General features: G+C 51.3%; 1 protein-coding gene across 1 annotated transcript in view; it reads left to right on the top strand.

The window, feature by feature from the left end:
• The window catches only part of ACOXL (acyl-CoA oxidase like), a gene marked incomplete at both ends in the record, with an annotated part of 233611 nt that overhangs the window by 116333 nt on the left and 90234 nt on the right, over positions 1–27044 (top strand). Inside the window, 2 exons of the mRNA XM_080711449.1 lie at positions 1525–1641; positions 12863–13016. Of these exons, the coding sequence (XP_080567575.1) occupies positions 1525–1641; positions 12863–13016 (271 nt within the window). The remainder of the gene's footprint in view (positions 1–1524; positions 1642–12862; positions 13017–27044) is intronic.

Below are 27044 nucleotides of genomic sequence, written 5' to 3'. Positions count from 1 at the left end.
TCTCCTTCTGAGTGGCCGGTGGGTATCTTCGGCCCCTGGCGCTGGCAGCACAGTGAACGCTGTGTATACCGCGTGTGAGCACGCGCACGCATGTGTGTGTGCACAACCACGTATTGTGTCAAATGCTGTTTTTAAAGAAACCAACATTAAATCAGAGCTTCCGGGAGACAGGGCTGCAGGCTCAGGCCTGGTCCTCCCATTGGCTGCCTCGGGGGCGATGGCGCCACTGCCCGTGGGCCCGGGGAGGGGCTCAGGTGTGGAGCACCTTTCCACGCACACCTGCGGAGAGGCCGGGGTGCACTGAGCGTAATGACCTGTGACGGGAGCACGGGGAGCGTCATCCTCCGTGTGGAGCGAGTCCTTTTGAAATATGTTCGAGGGTATGGCTTCTAGCCGATTAATTATCTCACAGTCCAAGGAACGCTGAATAATTAATGATTTCAGGGCAGTCGGAGCCATGAAATGCCATGTAAATGTTAAGGAGTAAAAATTACTCTATGGATAAGAAAGGAAAAAAACATCTGTGCTGGGAAGATTAATTTCTGCAAGCGTCAAGAGTTCCGGGGGCTTTCTGTGGAATCTTAGGCCATCCTCTTGTCTCAGCCACAGTGGAGGAGACTTGGGTTCCTTTTTTAAAAAATACGCTTATTGGTGTGTTGTAATTATATATCATAACAAGGTTCAAAATGATACCAACATCCGTGCACACAGCACTGGGTGTTTCCCTCCGGACCCCGTCTGCTCCCTGGGCCCCCGTGCATTCATGAGCTTGGCGGTGATACCGTCACGTATGGACGTAGCGGTACTGAGCCATGTCCTCCAGCCCCCCCCCCCCCACTGTCCTCCTGCTCCCTCTCCTCACGCACCCAGGCTCCCATTTGCTCCCTATCTCCCCTGTGGAGCCCATATGTGAGAGAAGGCATTCAAGCCTTGATCTTCTGAGACGGGCCGCGCCCTCTTCACATAATATTCTGTAGCTCTATCCGTTTTCCTGACAGTGACGTCATTTTGTTCTTCGCGTCTGAGTAAAACTTCACTACCCGTGTCTCGCACATTTTCCTCACCCATTCCCCTGTCGACGGACACCTAGGCTGGGTCCATCATTTGGCTGCTGTGCGTTCTGCGGTCCACAGGGGCGCGCGGGAAGCACCGCGGGGTTCTCTTGTTCACTCTTGGGAAAGAGGCTGAGGAGTGGTCCAGCCGGGTCGCGCGTCGGACCCATTCCTGGTCTCTTGAGGACCCACCGTCGTGGTCTCCACGGCAGCTGAACTGACATTCAGTCCCACCGAGAGTGAGTGAGACTTCATTTCTTGTGTGTCTGGCAGGAGCCTGGGGGTGAGCGTCACCCTCCCTGTGCAGAGTGGCCTTCTGGAATATGTTCTAGGCCATGGCTTCTATCCGATTAGTTAAACATAGTCCAGGCTGAACTGCTTGAAAGGCAACTGTCTGGGTGGCACCGGTAGCTCTGGAGGTGACGTCGTCTGCTGCCTTTTGGTAAAGACTGTGCCTATCCATTCTTCCTAGCCGGAGGCAGTTCGGGCCCAAGGCCGAGGGAGAGGTGAAGATCATGGAACACCAGACCCAGGCGCTCCGGCTGATGCCCCACCTGGCCACGGCGCTGGCCCTGACCTTCACCGGCAGGTGAGGTGGCTTTGGGGTTGGTTCTCAGGTGTGAGGCCGGGGCACTGCTGAGGGCTGGAAACCAGGCTCCCCTTCTGACTGTGAGCAGGAAAGGGCTGTGATTAAAATCGGATGGCCAGGTTAAGAGTGAGATCCAGATCTTGGTCAGCTGTTAGGCCAAAGGAGGCCACAGAGAATTCAAGAAAACTCCAACCAATGTTTCTCTACATTTTCTAAAAATAACAGACCAAAGCAGTGCTCTCTCTTGAGCAGGTAGCTCTCTACCCTCTGATAAAGGTTCTAAACTGACAGTAAACTTTTAAAAAGTAGGTCAAAGTATGTGTAGGGGGAAGGCAGGGCTTTGAATGCAAGAGCCGCTGCAGTGCGGTAAGTGTGCGGGGATCCCCCACCGCGGGCCCTCCTGCCGCTCCGCTGTTCCCTCGCAGTGCTGCGACGCTGCCTGCCAGCCGCGTCTCACGCGTTCACCATCCCTGCATTGTAAAGACTTGGGGGTCACGGAGCCCAGAAGTAGGTGGACGTGGGAGAGAACTCCAAACTTGGGCCTGTCCCCTGTGGAGTTTCTTCCCTACACATGCGATCTGCTGAGTTCTCAGTGCTAACGAGTGTCTGAAGAACTCAGGGTCGGCTGGTGTTTGAGGTTTCCATGGGATGAGCGAGCTGGTGCTGGGGTTTGTAGGAAGCTGCCCTTCCATATCCCGAGTGCCGCTGGCTTTGGGGAACCAGCTGCCGTGGGCATCTGGGAGGGCTCGGGGGCGTGTTCTGGAGCCTACTAGGAGCCGGGTACCAGTCCTCCAGGGGGCATAACAGTGAGTCCCACTGACTGAACTTGAGTAGCAGCACTAAAGCGGACCCACGCTACCTGGGAAAAATTTAAGTCACTACATCCAACGTCTGTTATTTCAGATGCCTCTGAATGCTCTGGGGGTTCAGTCTGCACACCATAAAATGGACAGATTTGAGTGGTTAGTTTTGACAAACATACACAATTATGTAGCAAACATTTTGGTCATGCAAATAAAATATTTGCATGCACAAATATGCCATTTATTTGTACATGCAACTCATTATTCCATATTATTAAAATATACTAATAAAAGAAAATATGAGCCAGGCGTGGCGGCACACGCTTGTCATCCCAGCATTCGGGAGGCTGAGGCAGGGTGATCCCAGTTCACGGCCAGCCTCACCCACTTAGGGAGGCCCTCTGCAACTCAGTGAGACCCTGTTTCAAAATAAAGAATAAAAAACAGAGCTGGGGTGTAGCTTGGAGGTAGAATGCCCTGGGTTCCATCCCCAGCACTGAAAAAAAAGAAGATATGATATATAGTGTATAACACACGGGATAGAGTGTCGTTCAGCCATGAAGCAGAAGGCAATCCTGTCATTTGCAGGGCGGAGCTGGAAGACACCACGTTAAGCTGAATGAGCCAGACACAGAAAGACGCGTGTTGCACGTCCTCACGCATTTGTGGAAACCAAAAAAAAGAACAGATAGAATAGCGATTGTGAGGGGCAGGGAGGAGAGGAAGAAGAGCCGGGGAGCGGGGTCAGCGCGTGCCGCGCGTCTAGGGAAGTGTTACAGTGAGTCCTGGCGAGAGGTGCAGTTAGTAGAATCCACGCCAACCAAATGTGAGACATCCCAGCACCGTCTCGTCACTCGGGCAGAGGCGTCACTTTCTGCGGTCTGCGTCCGTGCCTGCTTTCGCCTGCCCTTGAATTTCATGGGAAGGAAATTCATACACCTTCTTTAGTGTCCGGTGTGTGTCCTTCAACACAGTGTCCGGGCACCTTCGGTGTTGTGGACAGTTTGATTTTTATTCCTGAATAGGAATATTAAATGAGCAAGCCCCAGCTGCTTGTTTATTTCCCCTCTTGGACACATGCATGGCCTCTAGGATTTTTACTACGACAGATAAAGCACAGTGAACACTCTCGTGCAAGTTTGGCATTTTTCTTTCTTTCTTTTTTTTTGTGGTACTGGGATGGAGCCCAGGGGCATTCTACCTCCAAGCTACACCCCCTGCCCTATTTTTTATTCTTTATTTTGAAACAGGGTCTCACTGAGCTGCAAAGGGCCTAAGTAGCTGAGGCTGGCCGAGAACCGCGATCCTCCTGTCTCAGCCTCCCGAATGCTGGGATTACAAGCGTGGCCACCACGCCCTGTTTAAGTTTTCATTTCACTAAGGGTAAGTCCTAGAGAGGACTTGCTGGGATAATTGGGTTAGGGTATGTACAAGGTTATTAGAAATTTCCAGTTTTTCAGAGTTAGGACACAGTTCAGATATTTTACCCATGTTAATTTTTACTGGTGCATTATAATTAGACAGCATAACAAGGTTCAGAGTGACGCACACACGCAGAATTTGGGGCGACTCCTGCCCTCCGTGCACGCTGGTGAGATGGCAGTCACACCTTCCTACACGGGCGCAGCATGACTTGAATTGCTTTCGGCATGCGTCCTCCTCTCCCTCCCCAGCCCTCCCACCGCCCTCCTGCTCTCTCCGCACTGATCTGAAGAGGCTTTTGTCTCCTGTTTTCTCTCTAGCTTCCACATGGGACAGAAAGTGTACAGAGACAGGAAATGTGGTGTATACACAATGGAGCTTCAGCCATAAAGAAGAACAAAATCATGTCGTTTATAGGGAAATTGGTAGAACTAGAAAACACCGCGCTAAAGTCAAGAGTCACGTGTGCCGATTTTCAAATTGAGTCATTTATTTCCTTATCAATGAGCTTAAGAGTGTTTTTAGATATGGTACATATTTTTATTTTTATTTTTTTGGTGGTACTGGGGATGGAACCCAGGGGCCTTCTACCTCTGGGCTACACTCTCAGACCTATTTTACATTTTTATTTGGAAACAGGGTCTCTTAAGCCAGCTGAGGCTGGCTTCAAACCTGCGCAATCCTCCTGTCTCCGCCTCCCAAGCGCGGGGGTTACAAGCGTGCGCCACCACGCCCGGCTCCATATTTTTAATTTATAGGACAGTGATCTTACAAAGTTTCTACTAAATTTTTTCAAATGTATTTCTTTTTAAGTTTTTCTTCTCCTCCTCCTCCTCCTCCTCCTCCTCCTCCTCCTCCTCCTCCTCCTCCTCCTCCTTCTTCTTCTTCTTCTTCTTCTTCTTCTTTTTTGGTGGTACTGGGGTTCCTGAAAGCCCTTCTACCTCCAGGCTATACTCCCAGACCTATTTTGTATATTTTTATTTGGAAACAGGGTCTCTTAAACCAGCACAGCTGGCTTCAAACCTGCACGATCCTCCTGTCTCAGCCTCCCAAGTACGGGGATTACAAGCGTGCGCCACCACGCCCGGCTCTCAGCCCTATTTTTTAACTTTTTTTGTGTGTGTGGTACTGGGGATGGAACCCAGAGGCATTCTACCTTTGAGTTACACTCCCAGCCTGATTTTAAAATTGGAAACAGGGTCTCACTAAGTTGCAGAGGCCTCACCAAGAAGCTAAGGCTGGCCGTGAACCTGGATCCTCCTGTCTCCGCCTCCCAAGCGAGGGGATTACAAGCATGCCCACCACGCCCGGCTAAGTTTTTCTTCTAATTGTTTGTTGGCAGCATCTTGAAATAGAATCCTGTATCCCGTATTCTCACTAAATTCATTTATTAGATTTATTAGTTTCTTTGTAGACTCCTTAGGACTTTTTATATATACAATAGATTACATATGAATAAAGAAAGTTTTACTCCTTCTTGCCGATATTTAAGCTTTCAAATTTTTCTTTGCTTTATTGAACCGGCTAAAACCTCCACTACTGTGTGTGTGCATGCATTTGGTGCGTGTGGTATTGGGGACTGAACCCAGGGGCAACCTGCCTCAGAGCTACACCGTGTCCTGCTCTACTTTTTATTTTGAAGCGGGGTCTCACTAAGTAGCTGTGAACCCGTGATCCTCCCGTCTCAGTCTCCCCAGCACTGGGATTACAGGTGAGCGCCACCACAGCCAGCTCCACTCCAACACTGAACAGCTGTGCTGAGTGTGGTCATGTTTGTTCTTGATATTCGGGAAGATTCCACACTGCCGCTGCGTGTTGGACGTCCACTGTAGCGCTTCTTAGACCCCTCTTAGTGGATGGAGGAATCGCCTTACACTTCTCTTTGGATGGACGCGTTTATCATGAACGATGACTTTGACAGTAGAATCTGTCAAACAACGGCTTGTCTTGACACTGGTTGGGGTTCCTCTTGGTGGAGGACTGCCGCGCTCTTCCCTGGCTTCCTGCCCCGCGGCTCCAGGGCTCTCCACGTCACCCGTCGTTGGGTTTGGGCCACCCCACTGGCCGTCATGTCCTCGCCATCCTTTTCGCGCCTGTGGGGTCAGCAGTGATTTCCCCTCCTTCCTCCTGATATTTTGTGTCCCCTTTCTCGTTTGGATAGAGGTTTATCATTTGCATTTTTAAAAATATTCGATGCAATTGACTTACTGTTTTTCTCTTTTGACTTTAACGGATATCTCCTCCAATCCGTATGAATTTCCTTCTGCTTTGATGTTTCTTGTGCTGTCCCCCCTGCCCCCCTTATAGTAAAAGCTTAGGTTCCTGGGCTCAGACCTCCCTTCCTGCCTACTATAATCATTTAAGACTAAAATCTCCCTCCGAGCGCTGCAGCTGCCCCCCTCTGATCCTGATGTGTTATGTTTTCATTTAGCTAAAAATAGTTCAACGTTTTCCTCGGGACCTTTTCTCCAACCCATGGATTATTTAGAAGTGCTGTCACGGTCCAAGAACATCCTTTGTATGAAGTCTGGTCTTGGCCGTTTCTGGCCCAGTGTGTGTGCCCCTGTGCACGTGTGTGTGTGTAAAACGCCGATGCACACATGGGAAGACAGTGGACCTGCTGTGGTCAGAAGGACGGCGTCCTGATGCACTCAGGTTGAGCCCATAGCCCTGATCCGCACGTCCTGCTTCCTTACCGGTTCCTGCCTGTTAGGCCCCGCAGTGACTGCGAGGAGAAGGCCGCCATTCCTAGCTCTAGTCAGGAACCACCGTTTTTCCTTCCAGTTTTTACTTCAAGTATTTTGGAATTTTTTTTTAAGAAGATTCTCGGTGCATACACACGTAGAGTTGTTATTTCTTTTTAGAAAACGGGCTGTTTCGTCTTGTGATTTTCTTCCTTATCCCTGAAAACACCCCCTGTCCTGAAGTCCATTTTGCTGCTTTAATATGACCACTCTGGGGCTCTTTCGTTCGATATTTTTATGGTCCTTCTTTCTTCAGACTTCTAGCCTAACCCACCTCCATCTTTAAGTGGGCTTCTTGTTAGCAACATAGACTCTGGTCTTGTTTTTTTGGTCCAGTTTGTCAGTTTCCAAATTTTAGCTGACATGTTTGGACCAGTTGTGCCCCAAGTGGCTGGTGATGTGTTGGGTTGCGTTTGTCATTCTGGGGCTGGTTTTTACTTTTTCCATCTGTTTGTGTTTCTTTCCTCCTTTTCCTGCCCACTCGGGGTGAATGGACACTGTTTATTATTCCATCGTGTCACGTTTATTGACATGTTATTTATACATTCTTAAAACATGTTTTAATTGTTGACCCAGGGTTTGCAGTACACATCTTTAATGAATCAGAGATTATCTTCAAATAATACACTACTTCCCATGTGGCACAAGGACCTGCGCGGGGCATTTCCAATCCTTCCCTCTCGTCCTTTGTTCTATTACTGTTAGAAGAGCGTGCTGTTACTCTAAGATGTGTTCCATACACAGAGTTGTGGCTATTCTGTTTCTTTTGTTATTTGTACATGTCATGGTCCCCTCAGGCCGGCTCAGCCCTCTGCTCTCTGGATCCACCCAGGTGACCAACCCCAAGAGCGTCGCGTGGAGGTGGGGGGAAAGGCACTGAGGGTGGGCAGCGGCCAGGCTGAGTCCCGGCCCAGTGCTTAGTGGCCCTATAGGTGGTCATGGAAATTCCCTGGATGCGAAGGGCCTGGTTGGAAACGGAGCGGGAGGTCAGCACCTACTCTGCGGTGCTGTGGGGTTCCTGAGCTAACGCACAGAATGTGCTTAGCACGGGGCCCGGCGCAGCCTAAACGCCTACAGTGTGGCGCAGAGCAGGGCCTCTGGTGCTCTCCGCAGGGGGCGTGAATCTTGGTCTCGCCATTTGCTACGCGTGCAACTTTGATGAAGCTGCGGATGTCCCGTGCCTCCGTTTTCCTGTCTATAAAATGGGAATAAGAATGTCTGACACAGAGGGTTATTAGAAAGACTGAGTGATAATGCTTGGATATCAGCACAGGGTACCAAGTGCCCACGCAGTTTATAATACGCTTTCATGGGTGCACTGGAGTATACATGACAGCGAGGTCCAGAGCGATCCAACACGCATGCATGTGGCACTTGGTGTGCAGCCTCCAGATCCCACCTGCCCCGCCCATGCCAGTGAGACGGCTGGCGAGGCTTCACTCCGGACACAGCAGATCTGAACTGTCCCACAGCGTGATGGCTTCAGCTCCCTCTCTGGCCCGCACTCCCCAGCTCCAGTCCCCACCCCAGCCCTCCTGGCCCTCTTCAGATCTGCTCTACCAGCCCCTACCTGCAATGAGTCTGAGTTCTCTCTGAGACCCTCCCGTGGCCGCCAGCATCTTCTTTACTGTGAAGTGTGAGCTCCCTCATGCACCCTCGGAGCCTTGTGCCCTGCCTGGCCGCCAGCCTCCCTGCTCTCTCCATATGGTCTCCCGCTTCGGGAGCCCACACTGTCCCTAAGGCTGTCCCCACCCACCCCGTCTCCAGCATCCAGCCCTTGCGCCTTGCGTCCTTACCTTCCTCCACCTGGTAATTCACAGTCATCTTCTGAGAGCTCAGGGGTCACCTCCCGTCCTGGAATAAAACATCCCTTAGCCCTGTTACCATTTCCCCAGGACTCTTGGTTTGGATCTGAAGGCCTGGGCCCTTAATTTGGCATCTTCACATCTCTTGGTACCTGGCTCTCTGCACAGGGTATCTGAACTAATTGGAATGAAATTACCTTGTGTAATGACATCACACTTGGCCAGGGAGTTGGTTGGAGCTTTGCATTGAAACCATTCTGCTAGTCTCTGAAGCAGACTGTTTATAACCCAGAAGAAGCTGGCCAGGGGAGTTGGTAGCTGATAGCTCCTTCTGAAATAATCTGGTGGGAATTTGCTACAGAAATGAATTTTCTACCTTGGAGAGCAAGTAAAACTTTGAAAAATTGATATTTGCAGTGAACGAGCCCAAAGCATTATTTTTGGTGTGCCTTTTATTTATTCCTGGCCAAATGGGCAGCGTACGCAGTCCAGGCTGGTTCCAGGCCGGGTGGGGGGCACACATCACCGTCTCTGCTGCTGTCTTTCAACTGGATTTAGTTATTCTTTGGGAAGGTGTTTGTACAACATGCGGCAGGATTAAATTACGATGATAGATAACATGTGCTTACCGTGTACCAGGAACGGTCTTAAGATTTTGCATGTAATAATTCATTTACTGTCTCAGGACAACTCAACAGGGCAGAGATTTCTCTCTGTTTTCAAGGCACCAAGAAGCACATTATAATAATAATTATAAAAGCATGCTCTTTGGAACAAGAGTGCCCTGGTTTGAGTTCTCTCTCTTCTCTGATCCACGTGGGACTTAGACTTATGTATGTAAGCCCAGCTGAGTCTCAGTCAAGGTATAAGCACAATAGTATGAGTTCCAGTTTCTAGGCCGTCACAAGGACCTAAGCTCACGGATACGCAAAGCTCTTTGCTCATGGCGTTGCCCCAGGAGGGCGCGTGGCGGTCAGCCCGGGGGCCATGTACTGCGGCAGCCACGGCCGGGCAGCAGTGGCCTCGCCTTTTGCCGTAGGCCATGCTGCAGGGCAACACCTCTTGCACGCATGGGTGTTTCACTCGGCATTCTAACTGCTGTGGTCTGAGACTTAGATGGAGAGGAGGTGGATGCGCTCCCAGTGGCAGATTTCAACCAGAAGGTCCTCGGGATACAGAGAAGGGGGCAGAGGAGGAGGAGAGTGCGGGCACCAGCTCAGGGCTGCCGGGAAGAGGCAAGAAGCTGCAGCTGTCACCTGGGGGAAGCGCCGCCCCTGCCGTGCCCAGGGCCCTCCGGCAGCCAGCCCCACCTCCAACACGGCCGCCTTGTCTGCCGTGAGCTCCGGGAACACTGTAAATCCAAACCATGGCGGTAGTTTCCTTGAAGAAGCAAGCATGGTCAGACATTAGGCGTTTTTCTATGGGTAGAGGAAGATATATACCTTGAGCCAAAATTGACCCTCGTCATTAAGATGAAATGGCAAGCCGCAGAATGGGGAATGTGTGCAGTATGCATGTGTCAAAAGTGGCTTAACACCACACCTAGAATATATGAAGAAAACACTCAATTAGAATATAATGAGAAGGCCAAAAGAAAGTAAGCAAAAAGAGAGTCGGGCACGGTTGCACATGCCTGTGATCTCAGCACTTGGGAGGTTGAGACAGGAAAATTGCAGGTTCAAGACTAGCCTCAGCCACTTAGCAAGGCCCGCAGCAACTGAGACCGTTTTTCAAAATAAAAAATATAGCACAGAGATGGAATGCCACTGGGTTTGATCTCTAGTAAGCCCCCCAGAAAAAAGTAAGCAAAAGATTTGAGTAAGCAATTAACAAGATAAGATGTGTGAATGGTTGACCAGAAGACACATGGAAAGGTGTTCACCATCATTAGCCATTAGAGAGCTGCAAATGCAGACCAGGAGGAAATACGATCGCACGTCCACCGTAGTGACCGACAGGGAGATGGCGGAGAGCAGGGGGAACCTCACACCACGGCGGGAAGGTGGGACCGTGACTGCCTGGGATAATGGGGCGCTAGATTCTCAAACAGTTAACATGACCCAGCCATTTCTCTTGTACATATTCACTCCAGGGAAGTTAAAACACCTGCTTCCTTTAGGATTTGCACATAAATTTTCATTGACGTTTTATCTGTAATAGTCCCAAACTGGAAACATCCACGTGATCATCAACAACTGAACGAGGAAATGAAATAGGATCTGTGCGCTGACTAAAAGGAGATGCCAGCCAGCAATAAGAAGGTCAGCTACGAGGACACGCTGTGACACGGGTGGACAGCAAAGCACATGCTGGTTAACAAACAGGGCAGGGCCCGCTGGACAGTGCCATTCACACAAAACACGACTGACCGGCAGTGACGAAGAAAGGACAGTGGGCAGCCGGGCGTGGTGGGCACGCTTGTAAGCCCAGCATCGGGAGGCGGAGACCGGAGGATCGCGGTTCCAGGACAGTCTCTGTTACTTAGCAAGGCCCTTTGCAACTCAGTGAGACCATGTTTCAAAAAATAAAAACTAAAAATAGGGCTGGGGGTGTACCTCAGAGGTACAATGCCCCTGGGTTCCATCCCCAGTATTACAAACAAAAATGGGTGCTAGAATGAGGCAGGAGGGGATGGGCCATGGGGTGTGGGGCAGTTTGGGGGGGTTGAAATGCTTCGTTCTCAAGAGTGTGTACATTGTCAAATCTGTTGAAATGGTGCACTTTGAATGAGCGCAGCTTATTGCAAATGCATTATTCCCCACTAATGTTGATAAGGGAAAAATTAAAGCAAAAATAGCAATGAGGTTTATAACATGCAGACGACACATCTCTCTAAGCTGTTTATCTATCTCTCTTCACATTTATATCTTTATGCGTAAAATCACAACAGTAGTACAATCTAACGGAAATACATCGTGCTGTTCTATGTTTCCTGTATTATCTGTGAAGTGGTATAACGCTGTCTGAGGGAAATGTGAAAGTTAAAAATGCATGTTTTACTGAGACAGGAGGGTCACAGGTTCAGCGCCAGCCTCAGCAACTTAGGGAGACTCTTTCTAAATAAAAACAGACAGGTCTGTGGGGAGGTAGAAGGCCCCTGTGTTCGATCCCCAGCACCACACACAAACACACACACACACACACACACACACACACACAAACACACACACACCCCCCTTACCCCACACAAGATGTGTGTTATAACTCTAGGATAATCACTACATATAATAGCAGCATATTTAAAAAGCCAACAGTGGAATACTAAAATTTACCCAGTTAATCAAAGGAAGACAGGAGTGGAGGGAGGAAGAATCAAAGAATCCAAAATAAATAAGTTTATGTGATAAAGAGAAAAAAAGACAAGATGGTAGTTTTGAACTCACTCATGTTGGTAATTAATACATATTAGGTTTGAATGATGTATATATACAGATATACATATAGGGTTTAAACAGCCCTATTTAATTTGGGATTATCAGAGGTGATTTTTAAAAATCAAGATTCAACTTGACGCTGTCTACAAGAAACACACCTAAAATGCAAAGACAGACAAGTTACAAGAAAAAACAATCCAGAAGTTTATAGCTACCAAGCCTAACCATAGGAAAGCTGGAGCGGAAATATCGCTATCAGATAAAGTAGAGTCAGAGGGAAAATATTACCAGAGAAAAGAGAAACGTGTCCTAATGACCACACGGTCTACTCACCAAGGAGATGTAATAATTAGGTCATGTGTAGGCTCAATAAAAAAGCCTCAGGTTCCTGAAGCTGAGGGGCAGCACCAAAGGAGAAGGTGATAAATCCAAACAACAGCTGCAGACACCGCTTCTGAGAATTGACGTAATACACAGAAAGCCAGTAATGGTACAATGGGTGTCTAACACAGATGATATAATGACACGAATGAACTTGCCCGAAGAACTCTTAGAGGACAGCTGCCCATCAACACAGCCTTTTCAGGGCCGCCCAGAAGATCTACTAAGATCAGGTCAATTTTAAAATGATTGACATTGGATGAAGTATGTTCTCTGACTAGAATGGAATTAAATTATAAATCACTAGCAGGAAAATATATAAACAAACTGTCTAATATTTGTAAACTAAATGGCATACTCAATTCATAGATTAGATCAAAGAGGAAATCACAAGGGAAATTAGAAAATATTTTGAGATCTTTAAAAAATATTAAAATGTTGTTATGCAGCTGAAGCAGTGTTCAGATGAAAATTTAAAAAATACAAAAAAAGGCCCGTGGCGCTTTTTTGCATGCAGGATGGAGGAAGTGATTCTGGAGTATGGCCAAAGGGTGGGCGCTGGGCAGGGGCCAGGCCAGATGCTGACCTGGGCACAGGTGGACGTGGACCAGCAGAACCGCTGGCTGGGGCAGAGAAGAGGGACAGGCTTCCAGGAGAGAATGCACACTCATCAAAGCTCTGCTTGTTCTCAGGTACGCGGGGGCCCTTCTGGATGAAGGTGTCTTCCAGGGCAAGGAGCTGGCCAACAGCCGCTCGCTGCAGGCCCTGGTGGCCGGGCTGAAGGCCTACAGCACCTGGCAGAACGTGGCCTGCCTCCAGGACTGCCGTGAGTGCACAGGAGGCATGGTGAGCGCGGGCCGCGGGTCCCCACCGAGCCGCCTCCTGGGCTGGCGAGGCTTTGGCGTCCGAGGGATTCTGACCGCCCTGGTCCTGGGTACTCACTAAGAAGTTCTGTGGGCTCTGCACATGATGCCACAAGGACGCAGGCAGACCCACGTTCAAGATACCTGGCCCGCGGCGCCTGGCCGTGGAGGTCCCAGGCTGGCCTGGGTGGTGATGGTGGCTTGGCACTTGGCATTCAGATGATCAGGACTCTGCTGCGGTGGTGTGAGCCCTGGGGAGAGCACAGGAAATAACCCCAAGGCTGGAGCTTGGTGGGTGGCAGAAGGAAATGTGTGGGCGAGGAAGCTGCCCAGCCGGGCTGTGCCCCTCTGAGGGCCTCTGGGATGGGGCTGGTTCCTGCATGGCTCGGAGGGAGCCTCGCTACCCTCTTGGGGCCAGAGGTGATGGCAAGTGTCCCGGGTGGAGCTCCGCGGCTAGAACCTACAGACCTGTGACTTGGGGGCCTGTGACTTGGGGGCAGGCATCAGAGCGGCAGCACCCGGGGCTCAGCCCAGATGGCACCCCAGCAGTAACCCCCGGGGACGCCCCTTCATGTGACTGCAGACCAGATACGGCAGCCCCTGGGACCCCACCCTGGAGGATGGAAGGAGGGGGCCCTACTGAGGCTTGGGTCTGATTTGTACTTTGTTATTTGTTTGTTTTTTGTGGTACTGAGGATTGAAACAGGACATTCTACCTCTGAGCTACACGCCTATTTATTTATTTATTTATTTATTTATTTGTGGTACTGGGGATGGAACTCAGGGGCATTCTATCTCTAAGCTATACCTCCAGCCCTATTTTTTAATTCTTTATTTTGAAACAGGGTCTCACTGAGTTGCAAAGGGCCTCACTGTGTAGCTGAGGCTGGCCATGAAACACGATCCTCCTGTCTCAGCCTCCCGGATGCTGGGATTACAAGTGTGGGCCACTACACCGGCTATATTTTTATCTTGAAACAAGGTCTCATTAAGTTGCTGAGGCTGGCCTGGAACCTCTGATCCTTCTGTCTCAACAAGCACTCTCCCAAGTCCTGGACCAACAGGCATGCGCCTCTGCCCCCACCTTGGGTCTGAATTTGAGGCTGAACGTGGTTGAATAATTGTGTAAAACCAGCAGCTCTGGATTAAAAGGCAGGAGGAAGAGTTTTAGCTTGAATGTAGGAGTTAAGGGAAACTAGAAAATGGAGGGGAAGGATGAGTTTCTTGGAAGTCCAACAGTCTGCAGCAGGGCCAGGAGGCCCCATTGGATGGGGGGGGGCAGCACACTTCAGGGCCGCAGGGACTCGCCCGTGAACAGCGGCTCATCGGGAAGCGGCTGTGACTTCTCCCGAGGTGCCTGAGTAGAGGTGCGGCCGTGTTGGCAGTGGGGAGGCGAATACGTGTGCCTTGTTCCTGTGGCCGTCGTGTTGGGGTTCACGGGGGAAAGAGAGAGAATGGAGGATAAAGTGTCCACTGGTGCTGGGGTGCAGCTGGGCCAGGAGCCCTGGTTCCCCATGGCGGCCAGGGGCCTTCCTTAGTCACCTGACGAGTCGGGTGATGGAGCTGCCTGTCCATTCAAACACTCAGCTGGTCAGCCGGGGACAGCCCGGGACACGGGGTAGAGCAGGTGGGAGGCGGGACCTGAGGTGACCTGGCGGCAGGGTCAGGACCCTGGCAGGGAGGAGCACACCGTGGGCTTGGGATTTTACATATATTTTATGATATATATTTTATATATATCAAGGATGGGGTCTCCACCCTTGGCAGACGCCTCCACCTGCGGGCCGTCTGCTCCTCCTCCTTGGGCCTGTCCTCTCTGCGGTGGCTTGAGCCCCACCAGCATTTGTGCTGAGGCTTGGGTCCCCGGGGCACTGAGAGGATGGGCCTTTAAGAGACATCGGGGCCATGAAGGATGTGCCCAGGCATAGTTCTTGAGAGCTGGTCGGTCTTGCAGGGCTGGGTTAGCGACTGCCTTCCGCAGCTCTGGCTCCCACCTCGGGACCCCCGTCCACATGCGTGTGGCTTGCTGGCCTCCCTCCCACGCCCGCTCTGTGATGTCACCCACCATGCAGTGACACAGACGGTCCTCACCCGGGGCCAAACTGATAGAAAGTTCACATAGAGTTTGGACTTTCAACCTTCAAATCTGAGCTAAATAAGCTCTTTCCATAAAATCTTCAGCCTCGGGTGCTTGGTGGCAGCCACAAAAACTAGTTCAGTCCTTTTCTGTATCAGCTTCGGTACTCGGTAAGCACGTTTATCTGTTTACTGTGAAGGAGGGACACTGAGGAGGGATGTGTAGGCGGCGTTCCCGCAGGCTCGTGGACACGGTCTCCGTCCCCGCGGGGTGGGGCCGCGGGCCCCGGCCTGGGCGCTTTCTCATCACACATTTCAGTGTTTTTATGGAGCCTGTGTCACGGGGCACGACTGAGCGTTCACCCAGTCTCCATCCTGCAGGATGGGAGGTAGGACGCGCAGTCCAAGCTCTCATCACGGCTTGGTCTTTCTGGTGAGCAGCCCTCACCCTGAAGCTCTCCGGGAGCCCACTAGGCATCGACTCCTTAGGAGACAAGAGGCTCCTCATGCCAAGGAAATTTCTAGGGATCTTTATGTCAGGATCCAGGGTCAGAGACCAAACATTAGCCCAGAAGGTGTGCTTAGCACGCCAGCCACGCCGGGCATTACACGTTTCAGGAGCTCTGTGTCAGAAGCTGGGGAGAAAAGAACAAACATAAACATAAATATACACAGACAAATGTTAATCATATTATATTAGGAGCTCTGTGTCAGGACAGGGGAAGAAGACTGTATCCGTCCGCACACTCACCGCCGTGACCCCAAATACCTGATGGGCACAACTTAGAGGAGGCAGATTTATTTGAGTCTGGAGACTTCAAGCCATACAGATAGCCCTTTTACACCAGATGCCAAGCAAAAGGCCAGCTACAGGTCCTCAGGGCACGAGAGCAGGAGGCAGAGCCAGGGGAGGGGGCGAGGGACAGCTGTAGTCCCCAAGGCCACACCCCAGGCCCTGCCTCCCAGCATGGCGGTCTAGGAGCGTGAGGTCCGAGGATGAATTTCAAACCACGACAAAGACCACGCGTGTGCTTCTTATCACATCTCAGCACCACAAGCCGGGCACCTGCACACGGGACAAGGTGGGGTGTGGCCCATGAAGGGAGCCCGGGGCAGCAGGGGCTGCGTCCCAGTGGGAAGGCAGGAGAGGCCAGGGTTGGCCAAAGAACACCCGAGCTGGACCCAGAGGGAGATGGCCCTGCCCTCCAGCAGCCGCGGCCGGCACTCCGGCACCCCGGGCCCAGGTCACACCCAGCGGGTGGCGAGTAGAGATAGAGGCCAAGCCCTCGGCACAGGGCACAGGGCACTGCCAGCTGTGCTTGTCGCTGGCTGCTATTTGCCAAGGGAGAAGCCCGAGGCTGCACTGGGAGGGCAGCAAGCACAGCGCACGTCTGCTCTCCACGGCCGAGGCTGGCCACCGCGTGGGGGATGCGGTGTGCCGCTGAGGACCGAGGGAGGGGCAGAGGGTCGGCTGGGGGGCTGGGTGGGCGCCTGCCCGTCTTCTCCACCTTAGAACTTGGGATCCGTCCACACAGCTGCCAAGCTGGTCTTTGCTTGTTTCATTCTTACTGCTTTTGTCCTGAATACTTTATTTTTAGGGCTTTATTGTTTATTTTTGGAGAGAAGAAATGCTGGTGTTGCCCGTGGGCTGTTTGCATTCAGAATGAGGGTGTCCGCTTGACAGCTTATTAGTTAGGAACTAATTCTTATGTCATGTGTCTGGGTGAGGAGCTGGGGACAGAGAAGAGGAGAGGCTTTTGTTCCTAGAATCCTAGTTCCTGCTCTTGCTCCTCTCCTCCTCGTTTTTATTATTTATTCATTTATTTTTAGTGTTTTACTGGTGCATTGTAGTCAGGCATCTTGATAGAGCACAAGGTGGCAGAGGCGTACCTGCACACGGCGCTCATCCAGCCCTCCCCGGTTCCCACCCCTCCCTCCCCTCCCCCTTCTCATGTTTGGCTTACTGGTTGACCTTGATATGTTTGTGAATGTTCATCGTGTGCCTTATTCTTTGTGGTACTGGGGATTGAGCCCAAGGGCATCTCTGTCTCCTCATTCTGTCTCTACACCCCCAGTCCTTTATTTATTTATTTATTTATTTATTTATTTATTATTTTTACTTTGAATCAGGCCACACCTGGTTGCTGAGGCTGTCCTTGAACATGTGATCCTCCTGTCTCAGCCTCCCAAGTGCTGGGATTGCAGGTGTGCACCGCCATGACTGGCTTGAAACCCTGGTTCTCCTCACTGCTGACGTTAACGTCTGCTGCTACTGCCTCGCATGACACCTCCTGTGAAGGGAAGCTTCTTGGCTGAATCAAGCTTTTTTTTAAAAATTATTGTAGTGGGGATTCAACCCAGGGGCATTCTACCTCCAAGCTATACTCACAGCCCTTATTTTTCTTGAAACAGGGTCTCACTAAGTTGCTGAGGTGGGACTTGAACCTGTGGTCCTCCTGCCTCAAGGTCCCAAGTACTGGCATTACAAATGTGTGCCACCATTTCTGGCCTGAAGACAGTGTATACTCAGAGATGGTTGTTTCTTGCACCCTATTTAAAAAATTTTTTTATTGGTGCATTATATTCATACATCATACTGGGGTAAAGAACTTGTGTGTACAGACATGTACACTTCACTGATTTAACCCCTACCAATTCCCGCCCCATTCCCTCCCCGTCCCTCCTTCCCTTGCTTGGCTTAGTGGTTGACTTCGATATGTTTAAGTAATTATGTGTTTTAGAGATTTTCCTCTTTCCCTCTCCTTTCTCCTCCTTTAGCTTGTCTTGTTTGCTCCTCTATAGGATTTCCTTTTCATCTAGAGTTCCTCCTATGACCCATTTCTCCCTAACTCTCACATATTAGGGAAAGCATCTGATTTCTTATTTTTTGTGACTGACTAATCTCACTTAGCATAATGTTCTCCAGTTCCATCCATTTCCCTGAAAATGATGTCATTGAGTTTTTTTAATGGCTGAGTAAAATTCCATTGTGTACATATCCCACAGTTTTGTAATCCATTCATCTGTTGATGGACATCTTGGCTGGTCCATAGTTTGGCTATGGTGAATTGTGCAGCTGTGAACATAGATACACATGCATTAGTTTGGTAGTTTGGCTTCCTATATTTTGGGTAGATACCCAGAAGTGGTATTGCTGGATCAAATGGTAGGTTTATTCCCATTCTTCTGAGGATTCTCATACCATTTTCCAAAGTGGTTGCACTAGTTTGCAATCCCACCAACAATGTCTTAGAGTTCCCACTTCTCCACATCCTCGCCGGCATCTGTTGTTGTTTGGTTTTGAATGATGGCCATTCTAGTTGGAGTTAGGTGGAATCTCAGGGTAGTTTTGATTTGTATCTCTGATTGCCAGTGATGTTGAGCATTTTTTCATGCATTTATTGGCCATTTGAAGCACCCTATTTTTTCTCTGTAGTGTGTGTGCATGTGCATGCATGTGTGTGTGTGTGCGTGTGTGTGTGAGTATTATAACTTCCCCTTTTCACCTAACAGCTTCGCTGGCTCCCGTGAGTGAAGTCCTATCAGGCAGGTGTGCCGTAATTCATCCAGTCCGCTCTCAGGCTGTGCCAGAATCCTTTCACAATTACAAACCACCCTGTGGAAGATATTCTAGTGCCTGTAGCTTTTGTCTGATTGTTCTGCATGCCTTTGACGTTTTCCCCGGGGATCGAGTTCTTAGATGCCACGGGCACCATAAACCAAGGCCATACCCACTTCCTCTCCCGCCAGCTGCCGAGCGCGCACTCTCAGGTGTCTGCAGTGGCGGCTCTCACATTTTCTTGCCCGTGGGCCCAAGTAAAGTATTCTTTGCACTACAACCCATTATTTACAAATATACACACATGAAACTGAAAAACCGAAACCAGAACACGTGGAAGGGGACTGAGGGAAGGAGGGAGGGAGGAGGACGGAGGAAGGACACACGCGTCCATCCATGAAGGCGACACCGCCAGCCTCGCTCATGTGGGGAGGCAGGAGGGGCAGGGGGTGCGGGGGGAGACCGCCAGTGCCGTGTGCATGGGTCTCTGTATCACTCTGGACCTTGCCGCGTTGTCTCAATACAACACCAATAAAAGTATAAAAAACGTTCTGCGTTTGGAAATGGGAAGGAGACAAAGCCTTTAGTTTTCTCCTAGGCCCTGATGCACAGAAGCGGCCGTTCCTTCCTGGCTGCCTGGCGTGCCTTGGCCGGGGCAGGGGTGAACGTGCAGCAGTCCCCCTGGTTTGCTCTAGGCGCGGGCTGTCATTCCAGAAACACTGCTCTTGCACTCTCTGTGGAATCCTTTGGATTCGGAGATTGTTTCTCTCTGCAAATTGAGGTTTCCATAACACTCGGTGGCTGATTTTAATAACATTATCACGGCGTCAGGAACCGTGAGGCGGTCTTGGGTTGGCTGACTCTCCAGGAGTTTGGGCAGCTCTGTGTTCTTCGGTGACAGGCTGAACGTCGCAAGAGTATTATTCGGAGCTTAAAGAACATTGTTGGTGAAGTAGATGACACAGCGCACAGACAGAAGCGGAGCTCTGGAAACGAATTGTGTTTCAGTGTTTTGACTCCTTTGCTTTCGGTTTCAGGGTTTGTCTTTTCTCACTCTCTCGACCTTCTCAGCTCAGCAGTCACCCTTTGTGTATAAAGCCCAGTGTAAGTGAGGTTTCATACAAGGTGGAATTTCCCTCTGACGCTGATTATGAAGTCAACTGTACTGGTTGGAGCTTTTTAATTCCTCTCCACACATGCACGGCGTTGGCTCTAATGACTGCAGGTCAGAGCCGCTGTGAGGGATTGCTAACTTCTCTCCACCTGTGGGACCATGCGCCAGGTATCGTGAGAGGGACGCGGCACGGGGCGTCTGGAGCCCAGGGCCCCGAGACGCAGGAGCACGAGCATTAGGGGACTTCTGGCCAACTTGGAGTAAGGGCAGCAAATATACCCTCTGGACCTAAACAACCAGAAGAGGTCATTGTACATGCAAGAAACAGCGTGCGAGATTTGGACATCAGGCAACGAGGAACGGCGGTCTTTTGAGAAAGGGAGGAGCCTCACAACAGGAGCCTGACGGCTGCCTCGATTACTGCCGTAATCGACGGCAGGTGCCTCGATTACTGCCGTGAGCCTCCTGAGCTGAAGGCATGGAGCGGGGCATCCACGGGGTCCAGAGCACGCAGAGCTCCCAGGACAGAGCGGTGCAAAGAGAAAGACTCGGAGACCTGCAGCAGCCCTCCCCTGAATATCCAGCTGAGCACAGATTAGTGCATGACCCAAAGTTAAGGAAAGACCCAGAAGGATTAGGGGAGCAGCCTTGGTGCTCCAATAGGACTGGGAATCGTGCCTTTTCCCACCAGCCAGTCTGGAATACCTTAGAAATGTTTTTCCAGCCCCAGTGGCACAGGTCTGCCACCCCAGTACTTGGGAGGCTGGGACAGGAGGATCGTAGGTTCGAGGCAGCGGCACGTGGTAACTGGGTGAGAACCTGTTCCAAAAACAATGAAATAAAATAGGGCTGGGCCTGGGGTGTATCTCAGAGGTAAAATGGCCCGGGATCGATCTCTAATACCAAGAAACAAGCAAGCAAACAAAGAACAAATAAAAGAACAACAGCCAATCTCAAAGGAAGCCAGGCAAGTGAGGAGACGTGGCCACAGCAAGGAATGAGCGGTCAAGACAAGTCATTCCAGAATCCTAGATCCAGCAAAATTACGCTTCAAAAGCAGTTATCGTAAACACACTTTCAGACATGTAGAGGTTGATAGGCTTCTACTGTTGGGAAGGGTGGAGGAAATTCTTCAGGCAGAAGGAGAAGGGCATCAGAGAGAAATACGGGTTTATACAAGGGTGAAAAGCACCCAGAATATGCACACATTTATAAGGTTTGTTCTTAGTGCTGACATCTCTTTAGGAGTTAATTGACTGTTTAAGCAAAAATAATAACCATGCAACATGAGGTTTACGACATGCGTTAAAGTAGAATGCATGCCAGCGGCACGGCGTCCGGGAGGGAGAAGTGCTCTGCTGTCAGGGTCTCGCAGTGCACGTGAAGTTGTGTAGCATCACTTGAAAGGAGAGCTAAAGATGCACTCCAGGACACCTTTGTCTAAGATGCTCGGGACCAGAAGATTCGGGACTTGGGGACATTTGTGTAGACTGCTGGGTTGACGTGCTCTGACGTCAGAAGTTTTATTGAGCTTCGATGCTCAAAGCTTCAGACTTGGGAGGCATTTTGAACTTCTCATTTTTGGATCAGGGGTGCTCCACCTGTACCATGAATCCTAAGGGTACCACTAAAATAAAAGGACAGAGTTACAGGTAATAAGTGGTTAAAACGGAATTATATCAACAGCAAATTAATCCAAAAGGAGGGAATAAAACAGGAAAGGAACTGAGACCTGAGGGATTAAGTAACTTGCTCCAGGCTACGTGCTAAAACAAGCTTTGAGCCCCAAGACTGTCTCCAAAGCTCCCGCGCCATGTCACCGTGCCACTTGCAAATTGGGTTGGCTTGAGCTGCCCCTTTTTTTCCTGAAAATAGCTGAGTTGTCCCTGATGGGATGAACACAGTTTGAATCTAATCTGTGATTCTGCAACCGTGTGGACTTGGACGGGTCCTTCCCTGCGTCTCCGGGGTCCGTGGACAGGTCTCTCTGATCCACCCAGCGGTGTGTGCTGGTGCACTGGCGCTTGCCGTAGTGGGAGGTCCTCCAGTTAGGCCAGACCCTTCTTTTCCTATTAGACCCTCTGAAATGGTTCCTGCTGTTTCCCCGTTGCTGGTTCTCTGCCCCCCTCCAGCCCAGGAAAGTGAGGTGCACTTAGTACCTCTTTGGTGAGTCAAGGGGCGGCTGGGATGGGAGTTGGCAAAGCCAAGCCCACTCTTGGCACACGGCTGTGTGAGATTCCCAGTGGCTGGCTCTTTGGGCCTGACACATGTTCTGCGTTTTGGCTTCTAATCTCAGTGTGTAAGTGGAGAATCCAACTGGCTTCACTTGGGTGTGATGAAAACCCTTCACCTGCCCGCTTGGGAATGCTGGCTGCACGGCTCTCGTTTGGCCGCGGGGAGCCCGACCTGCCATCTCAGATTTGTCATTAGAGTCAGGCTTTGGCAGCTGCTCTTCGGTTTCCACGTTCCTTAAGGATTGATGAAGTCAACCAAGTTCTTGAGACTGCTGATAGTTGTATTACGCATGGCCTCTTTCTGCATGTTCAAACGAGCTTACGTTGAGTTTCCCGAGATCACCTGGGCGAGGAGTAAACAGCCTTGGACCTCGCATTTCTGCCTCTGTGTGAATGGGAGAGGTGTTTCTCAAGGAAGGAGTGCCTCTCGGCTTAGCGTGGGTGGGGTCATGGTCAGGGCTCTGCTGGGACTGCACCCCTGAGGGGTCAGATCTCCTCATCTGTGGACCCAATCCAGGGATTCGGCCAACTGGAGATTGAAGAGAAAATTGTGCCTGTCCTGGACATGCAGATTCCTTTTTCTTGTCATTATTTCCTAAACAGTACAGTGTAATAACTATTTATACCATACTAGGAATGCTAAGTAATCTGGAAGTGATTAACGTGCACCGAGGTCATGCTAGATGCAAATTCTATGCCTTACATAAGGGACTTGAGTATTCAAAGATGGGGGTATCGGCAGGAGGGCCCGTAACCAGTCCCCCACAGACACTGAGGGACGACGGTATTGACTGTCCCTCCCTTTCCTTGTACTGAAAGCTATTCTGAGAGACTCCAGCTCTCTCCCCATCCTACCCACCCACCGCCGTGATTCACTAGGCACTCGTGGGCACTGCCTGCTTGGGGATCCTTGGGGCGCTGCCCTGGCCTCTGGAAGCTAGTCACATTCTCAGCACACAGTGACTCCAGAGCCTCGCGGTCCGCACAAATAGGCCTGGAGCCCGCACAGCACTTGGGCCCCTGCCCTCTTTGCTAGGGTTCGAGCTGCTGGCCTCAGCCCTGCACAGCCAAACCTTCCCAGGGCCCTTCTATGGTATCCAGAAGCCCTTCGGTAGCACTGGTGCCTGGGTGCCCACAGCCACGTCTGTGCCCTCTGCGTTGGTCTCCGTGATGCCAGCACCAGATGGTATCACTCCTGGGCTCACTGCTTCCTCGGGGCTGTCTCCGCAGCAGGGCCTCGGGCCCTGCCACCATCAATGAAGAGCTTCTCGCTCCAGCCCTCACTGTCCCGCTTCTCCTTCGTGTGTCCCACAATCCCACCCAGAAGGACAGAGCTGGCCGAAGAAATATCTGAGCAAAATTGGAGCAGAAGGAAGTCTCAGGGGAGAGCTGCGATGCAGCCTGATGATAAGGTTATCAGCACACACGCCTTGGCCTCCTCTCCTGCCAGCACAGAGCTGCTGTTGCTGTTTGGAGATCGACTCCAGCTGGAAGGCGCCCGAGGAATTGTCTCCAACGATTGCCTAAGAAAACGCGGCGGCCTCGCAAACGCGTGCACATTTTTAAAAGAAAGTGGAAGGAGGCAGAGCCTCCTGCTGATGCTGGAGACTTTGTCCCAAGGCCGGCTCCTCGGGGAGGTTCGACACCACCTCATCTACCTGGCATCAGCCAGACCTCGAGACAGAGCCAAGGCCTGACGTAAACCAGGCAGCCATCGGGAACCCCAGCGAGGCGTCCCACTGCGTGCTGAAGCTCCGCCCTTGCTCCGGGGCGAGGAGCCTGGCCTGCCTCCACCAGAGCCTGCTCCTGCTCACTGCCACCTGCACTCCTGGCCTCCCTGGGGCGCTGCAGAGAGTGGACGGAGGTGCCCTGAACGTGGGAGTGCCTGAGGGTGGCCAGAGGAGATGCCAACGAACTGCAACCAACCCCCCAGCCTCGGAGTGCCTGCCCTTCGAGGGTACTGACCAGAAACACGGAGCCCCACCAGCAGGAAGTGTGGGCTATGCGCAGGCAAGCAGGCAGGCAGGCAGGTGCAGCGAGGGCCGGCCGCCGAGGGTCACCCCCTGTCCTGGATGCCGCGGATGTTATCCCCGGCAGTAAAACGATAGATAGCATTTGTTGAAACCTCAGCTTTTCACAGCATTCTCTGGATCTGCACCTTTCAGAACAGGCCGGTGGGTCAGGCTGACTCAGATATCTTCTGACAGCCACTATTTGGCTCCCCCTCCAACTTCAGAGAAGAAACAGGGCCAAGAAAAATCCTGGCTGCTCCTGGGTTCCGTGCAGCGTGTGGTCCCGTGGAAGAGGGCCCTGCCTCTGACAGCCCTGGGTCCAGCTGGCTGCCGTTGCACCTGGGCACAGCGCGAGGGCCGGTGGACTCCGCCATGGCGTCAAGCGCCTGGTTGGCAGGTGTGGGGCTCAGGCACGGCAGTGTTTGCAGTGTGAGGCTGCATCGGGCAGGCTTCCCTCGAAGGGTTTGTCTGGGTCCACGCATTGCTATGACCTCAGGAGAAGGGCCCTCAAGCACGAGGGGCCCCGTGCTGTTTGCCATGACAACAGGACCTGCTCAGCCTGGTCCTTATTTTTCTGGGCCAGCAGGTGGTTTCTGACCATGTCTCCGCTCCTCCATTTTTCCACACAGAGATCTCTCTGGAAGTGCCGCGAGCCCTTGGGGGTCATCGGGTTGAAATCCAGGCTTCTCCACCCTCCGCTGGCCACATTCTGGCCCTTACACAGGAAGCCACTTGTTCGTCTGTAGAAATGTACAAAGATGGCTCAGGGGAAATCACCTGGTGATTACAAGCACGTCCTCAACACTGAGAGCCTTTCTCCAAGGTTACAAGAATCACCTTCTGGCTTTCAAAAGAAGCTTCCAGTTTTGGCTCCTGACCTTCCTGGATCACCTGCTAGGTAGTGCTTGGGCCAACCTCGCCACCTCTCGTCCTCCAGGAGTCCTAGGGACAGGAGTTGCTGCTGTCCTCCTTGCTTCCCTGTGCATGGCCGAACGGGGGCCAGGAGGTGTTTTCTCCTGATCTAGGAAGAGGTGGAGGCAGAGATTCTCATGAGGGCCCAAGGTTCTTGTCCCTGATTCAGGATCCTACCCCCCTTTTTTGGGCAGGGTCATAGGTGACAGCTTTATTCTCTGACCCCCTGGCTTCTGTGTTAACCAGCGTTTTACCCTTAAACCTCGTTTAACTTAATCCGCGGTTTTAAAGCAAGCCACTCTGTCTTTTGCTGTTAGTCTGCAGTCACCTTTGTGGCAGTCTGGGGTCAGCAGGCCCTCTCTTGTCAGGCCAACTGGAGAGGGAGAGGAGCAGGCAGTCAAACTGACCCTCGTCACCAATAGGGAAAGATGCTAAAACACGCCAGGATGATCCATTTGGTGGCAACATTCCTCTGAAGGTCTCAGCCCAAACTCCTGAGGGGCATAAACGAGAGGATTGCACATTCCATAGGGAATGGATAACATCCCGAAATGTAAGAGGACCATGGGTAGGCCTGCGCCGTCCTGAGCCGCCTGCCAAACGCGGACTCTACTGCGTGTGGCTATCATTCTCATTTTCTCCTCCTTTGAAATGGCTCCTGGCTCTCCAAAAAGACTCACCCGTATCCCACCCAGCAGTCAAGAAGTAGGGCAGGCCGTGCAGCATCCATGTTGGCTTCCGACGTTGTGATCGTCTTAGTTGGGACTCTCTTGGAAGCAAGAGAGGGGCAGCCATTACACACTCGTGTGAGCGGGCAAGCGGGTGCACGCCTGTTGGAGGTCTCTGTGTCCCTCCAGGCTCACGGGCGCAGCCTTTGTGCCTCGTGGTGTCTGTGACGGGCCCCGCCCATCAGCCAATAAGTCCGAGAGCTAAGATGGCGCTGAGCGGAAATCTTCCCCAGAGCACTTAGGTGGTAAACAGCTTTCAGGAAGTGACGACAAGAGCATGAGATACACGGGAACACCGCATGCCATAGGGCAACAGCCAATGGACTGGCTGTTGCCATGAGTTGTGCACGTGAATAGTCTGCTGATTGGCTGTTGGGCTCTATATAAGGGGAAGATTTCTGGGGGGAGGAAATCGACGGGAGAAGATCTACGGGTGAAGATGAAGAAGATTTACGGGAAGAAGATTTACGGGAACTGTACAAGAGCCTGGGGTAATAAAACTGCTTGAGGAAGATCGTGTAAGAGTCGTCACTGCGCACGACAAGTGGTGGCCCGTACGGGGACCTTCGCTTTGATCAGAACCTCGGCAGTCCAGGGCAGCCGGCTGGTAAGTACTCCTTGACTCCGAAAAGGGAGGAGGAGGCTCCGTTTACGGAGGGTTATTTTCCCCGATCAAAGGGGGCTCCATTAAGGAGGGCAGCTGGCTGGTAAGTACTCCTTTGACTCCGAAAAGGGAGGAGGAGGCTCCGTTTACGGAGGGTTATTTTCCCCGATCAAAGGGGGCTCCATTAAGGAGGATATTTTTTAGTGTAAGCAAGTTAGAGAATCGGGCTGGTCCTGATTCGACAAGATGGGAAATAGTCCATCTCACCCATTGCATAAAGCATTGAAAGCTTTGTTGAAAAGTAGAGGCCTAAAGCTTAGGGACAAGACAATACAAGATTTTCTCGAACAAATAGATAGGGTAGCGCCATGGTTTACAGTATCAGGGAATCTTTCTTTAGCAAGCTGGGATAAATTGGGAAGAGACGTAGAACGCGCCGAAGAACAAGGTATTGTCACAGGAGGGACTCGGCCGCTTTGTCGGCTGATTCGTGCCTGTTTGGAAGAAAGGCGCTTTAGAAAATTTGTGCAGGAGGGCCAGGCAGCTTTAGACGGTGTAAAAGAGGAACGTTCAACTTCCTCTAAAGTGGCCAGTGAGGAGGATTCAGAGTCAGAGGGGGAAGATGACTCTGAGGAGGAATTAGAGGCCATTGGTAAACAAGTGAAAGCTTTTGAACTGATTAAAGAGGAAATTTCGCCTCCTCCGTATAACCCTTCTGCGCCCGGAGCAGGAGAAGGTGTCTTTTTTAGTAGTCAGATGTGGAGAGATGCGG

Source organism: Muscardinus avellanarius (genome assembly GCF_963383645.1).
Source record: "Muscardinus avellanarius genome assembly, chromosome: 15".
Classification (NCBI taxonomy): domain Eukaryota; kingdom Metazoa; phylum Chordata; class Mammalia; order Rodentia; family Gliridae; genus Muscardinus; species Muscardinus avellanarius.
Note: the sequence above shows the minus strand (reverse complement) of the source record. Positions and strands in the feature narration are given on the sequence as shown.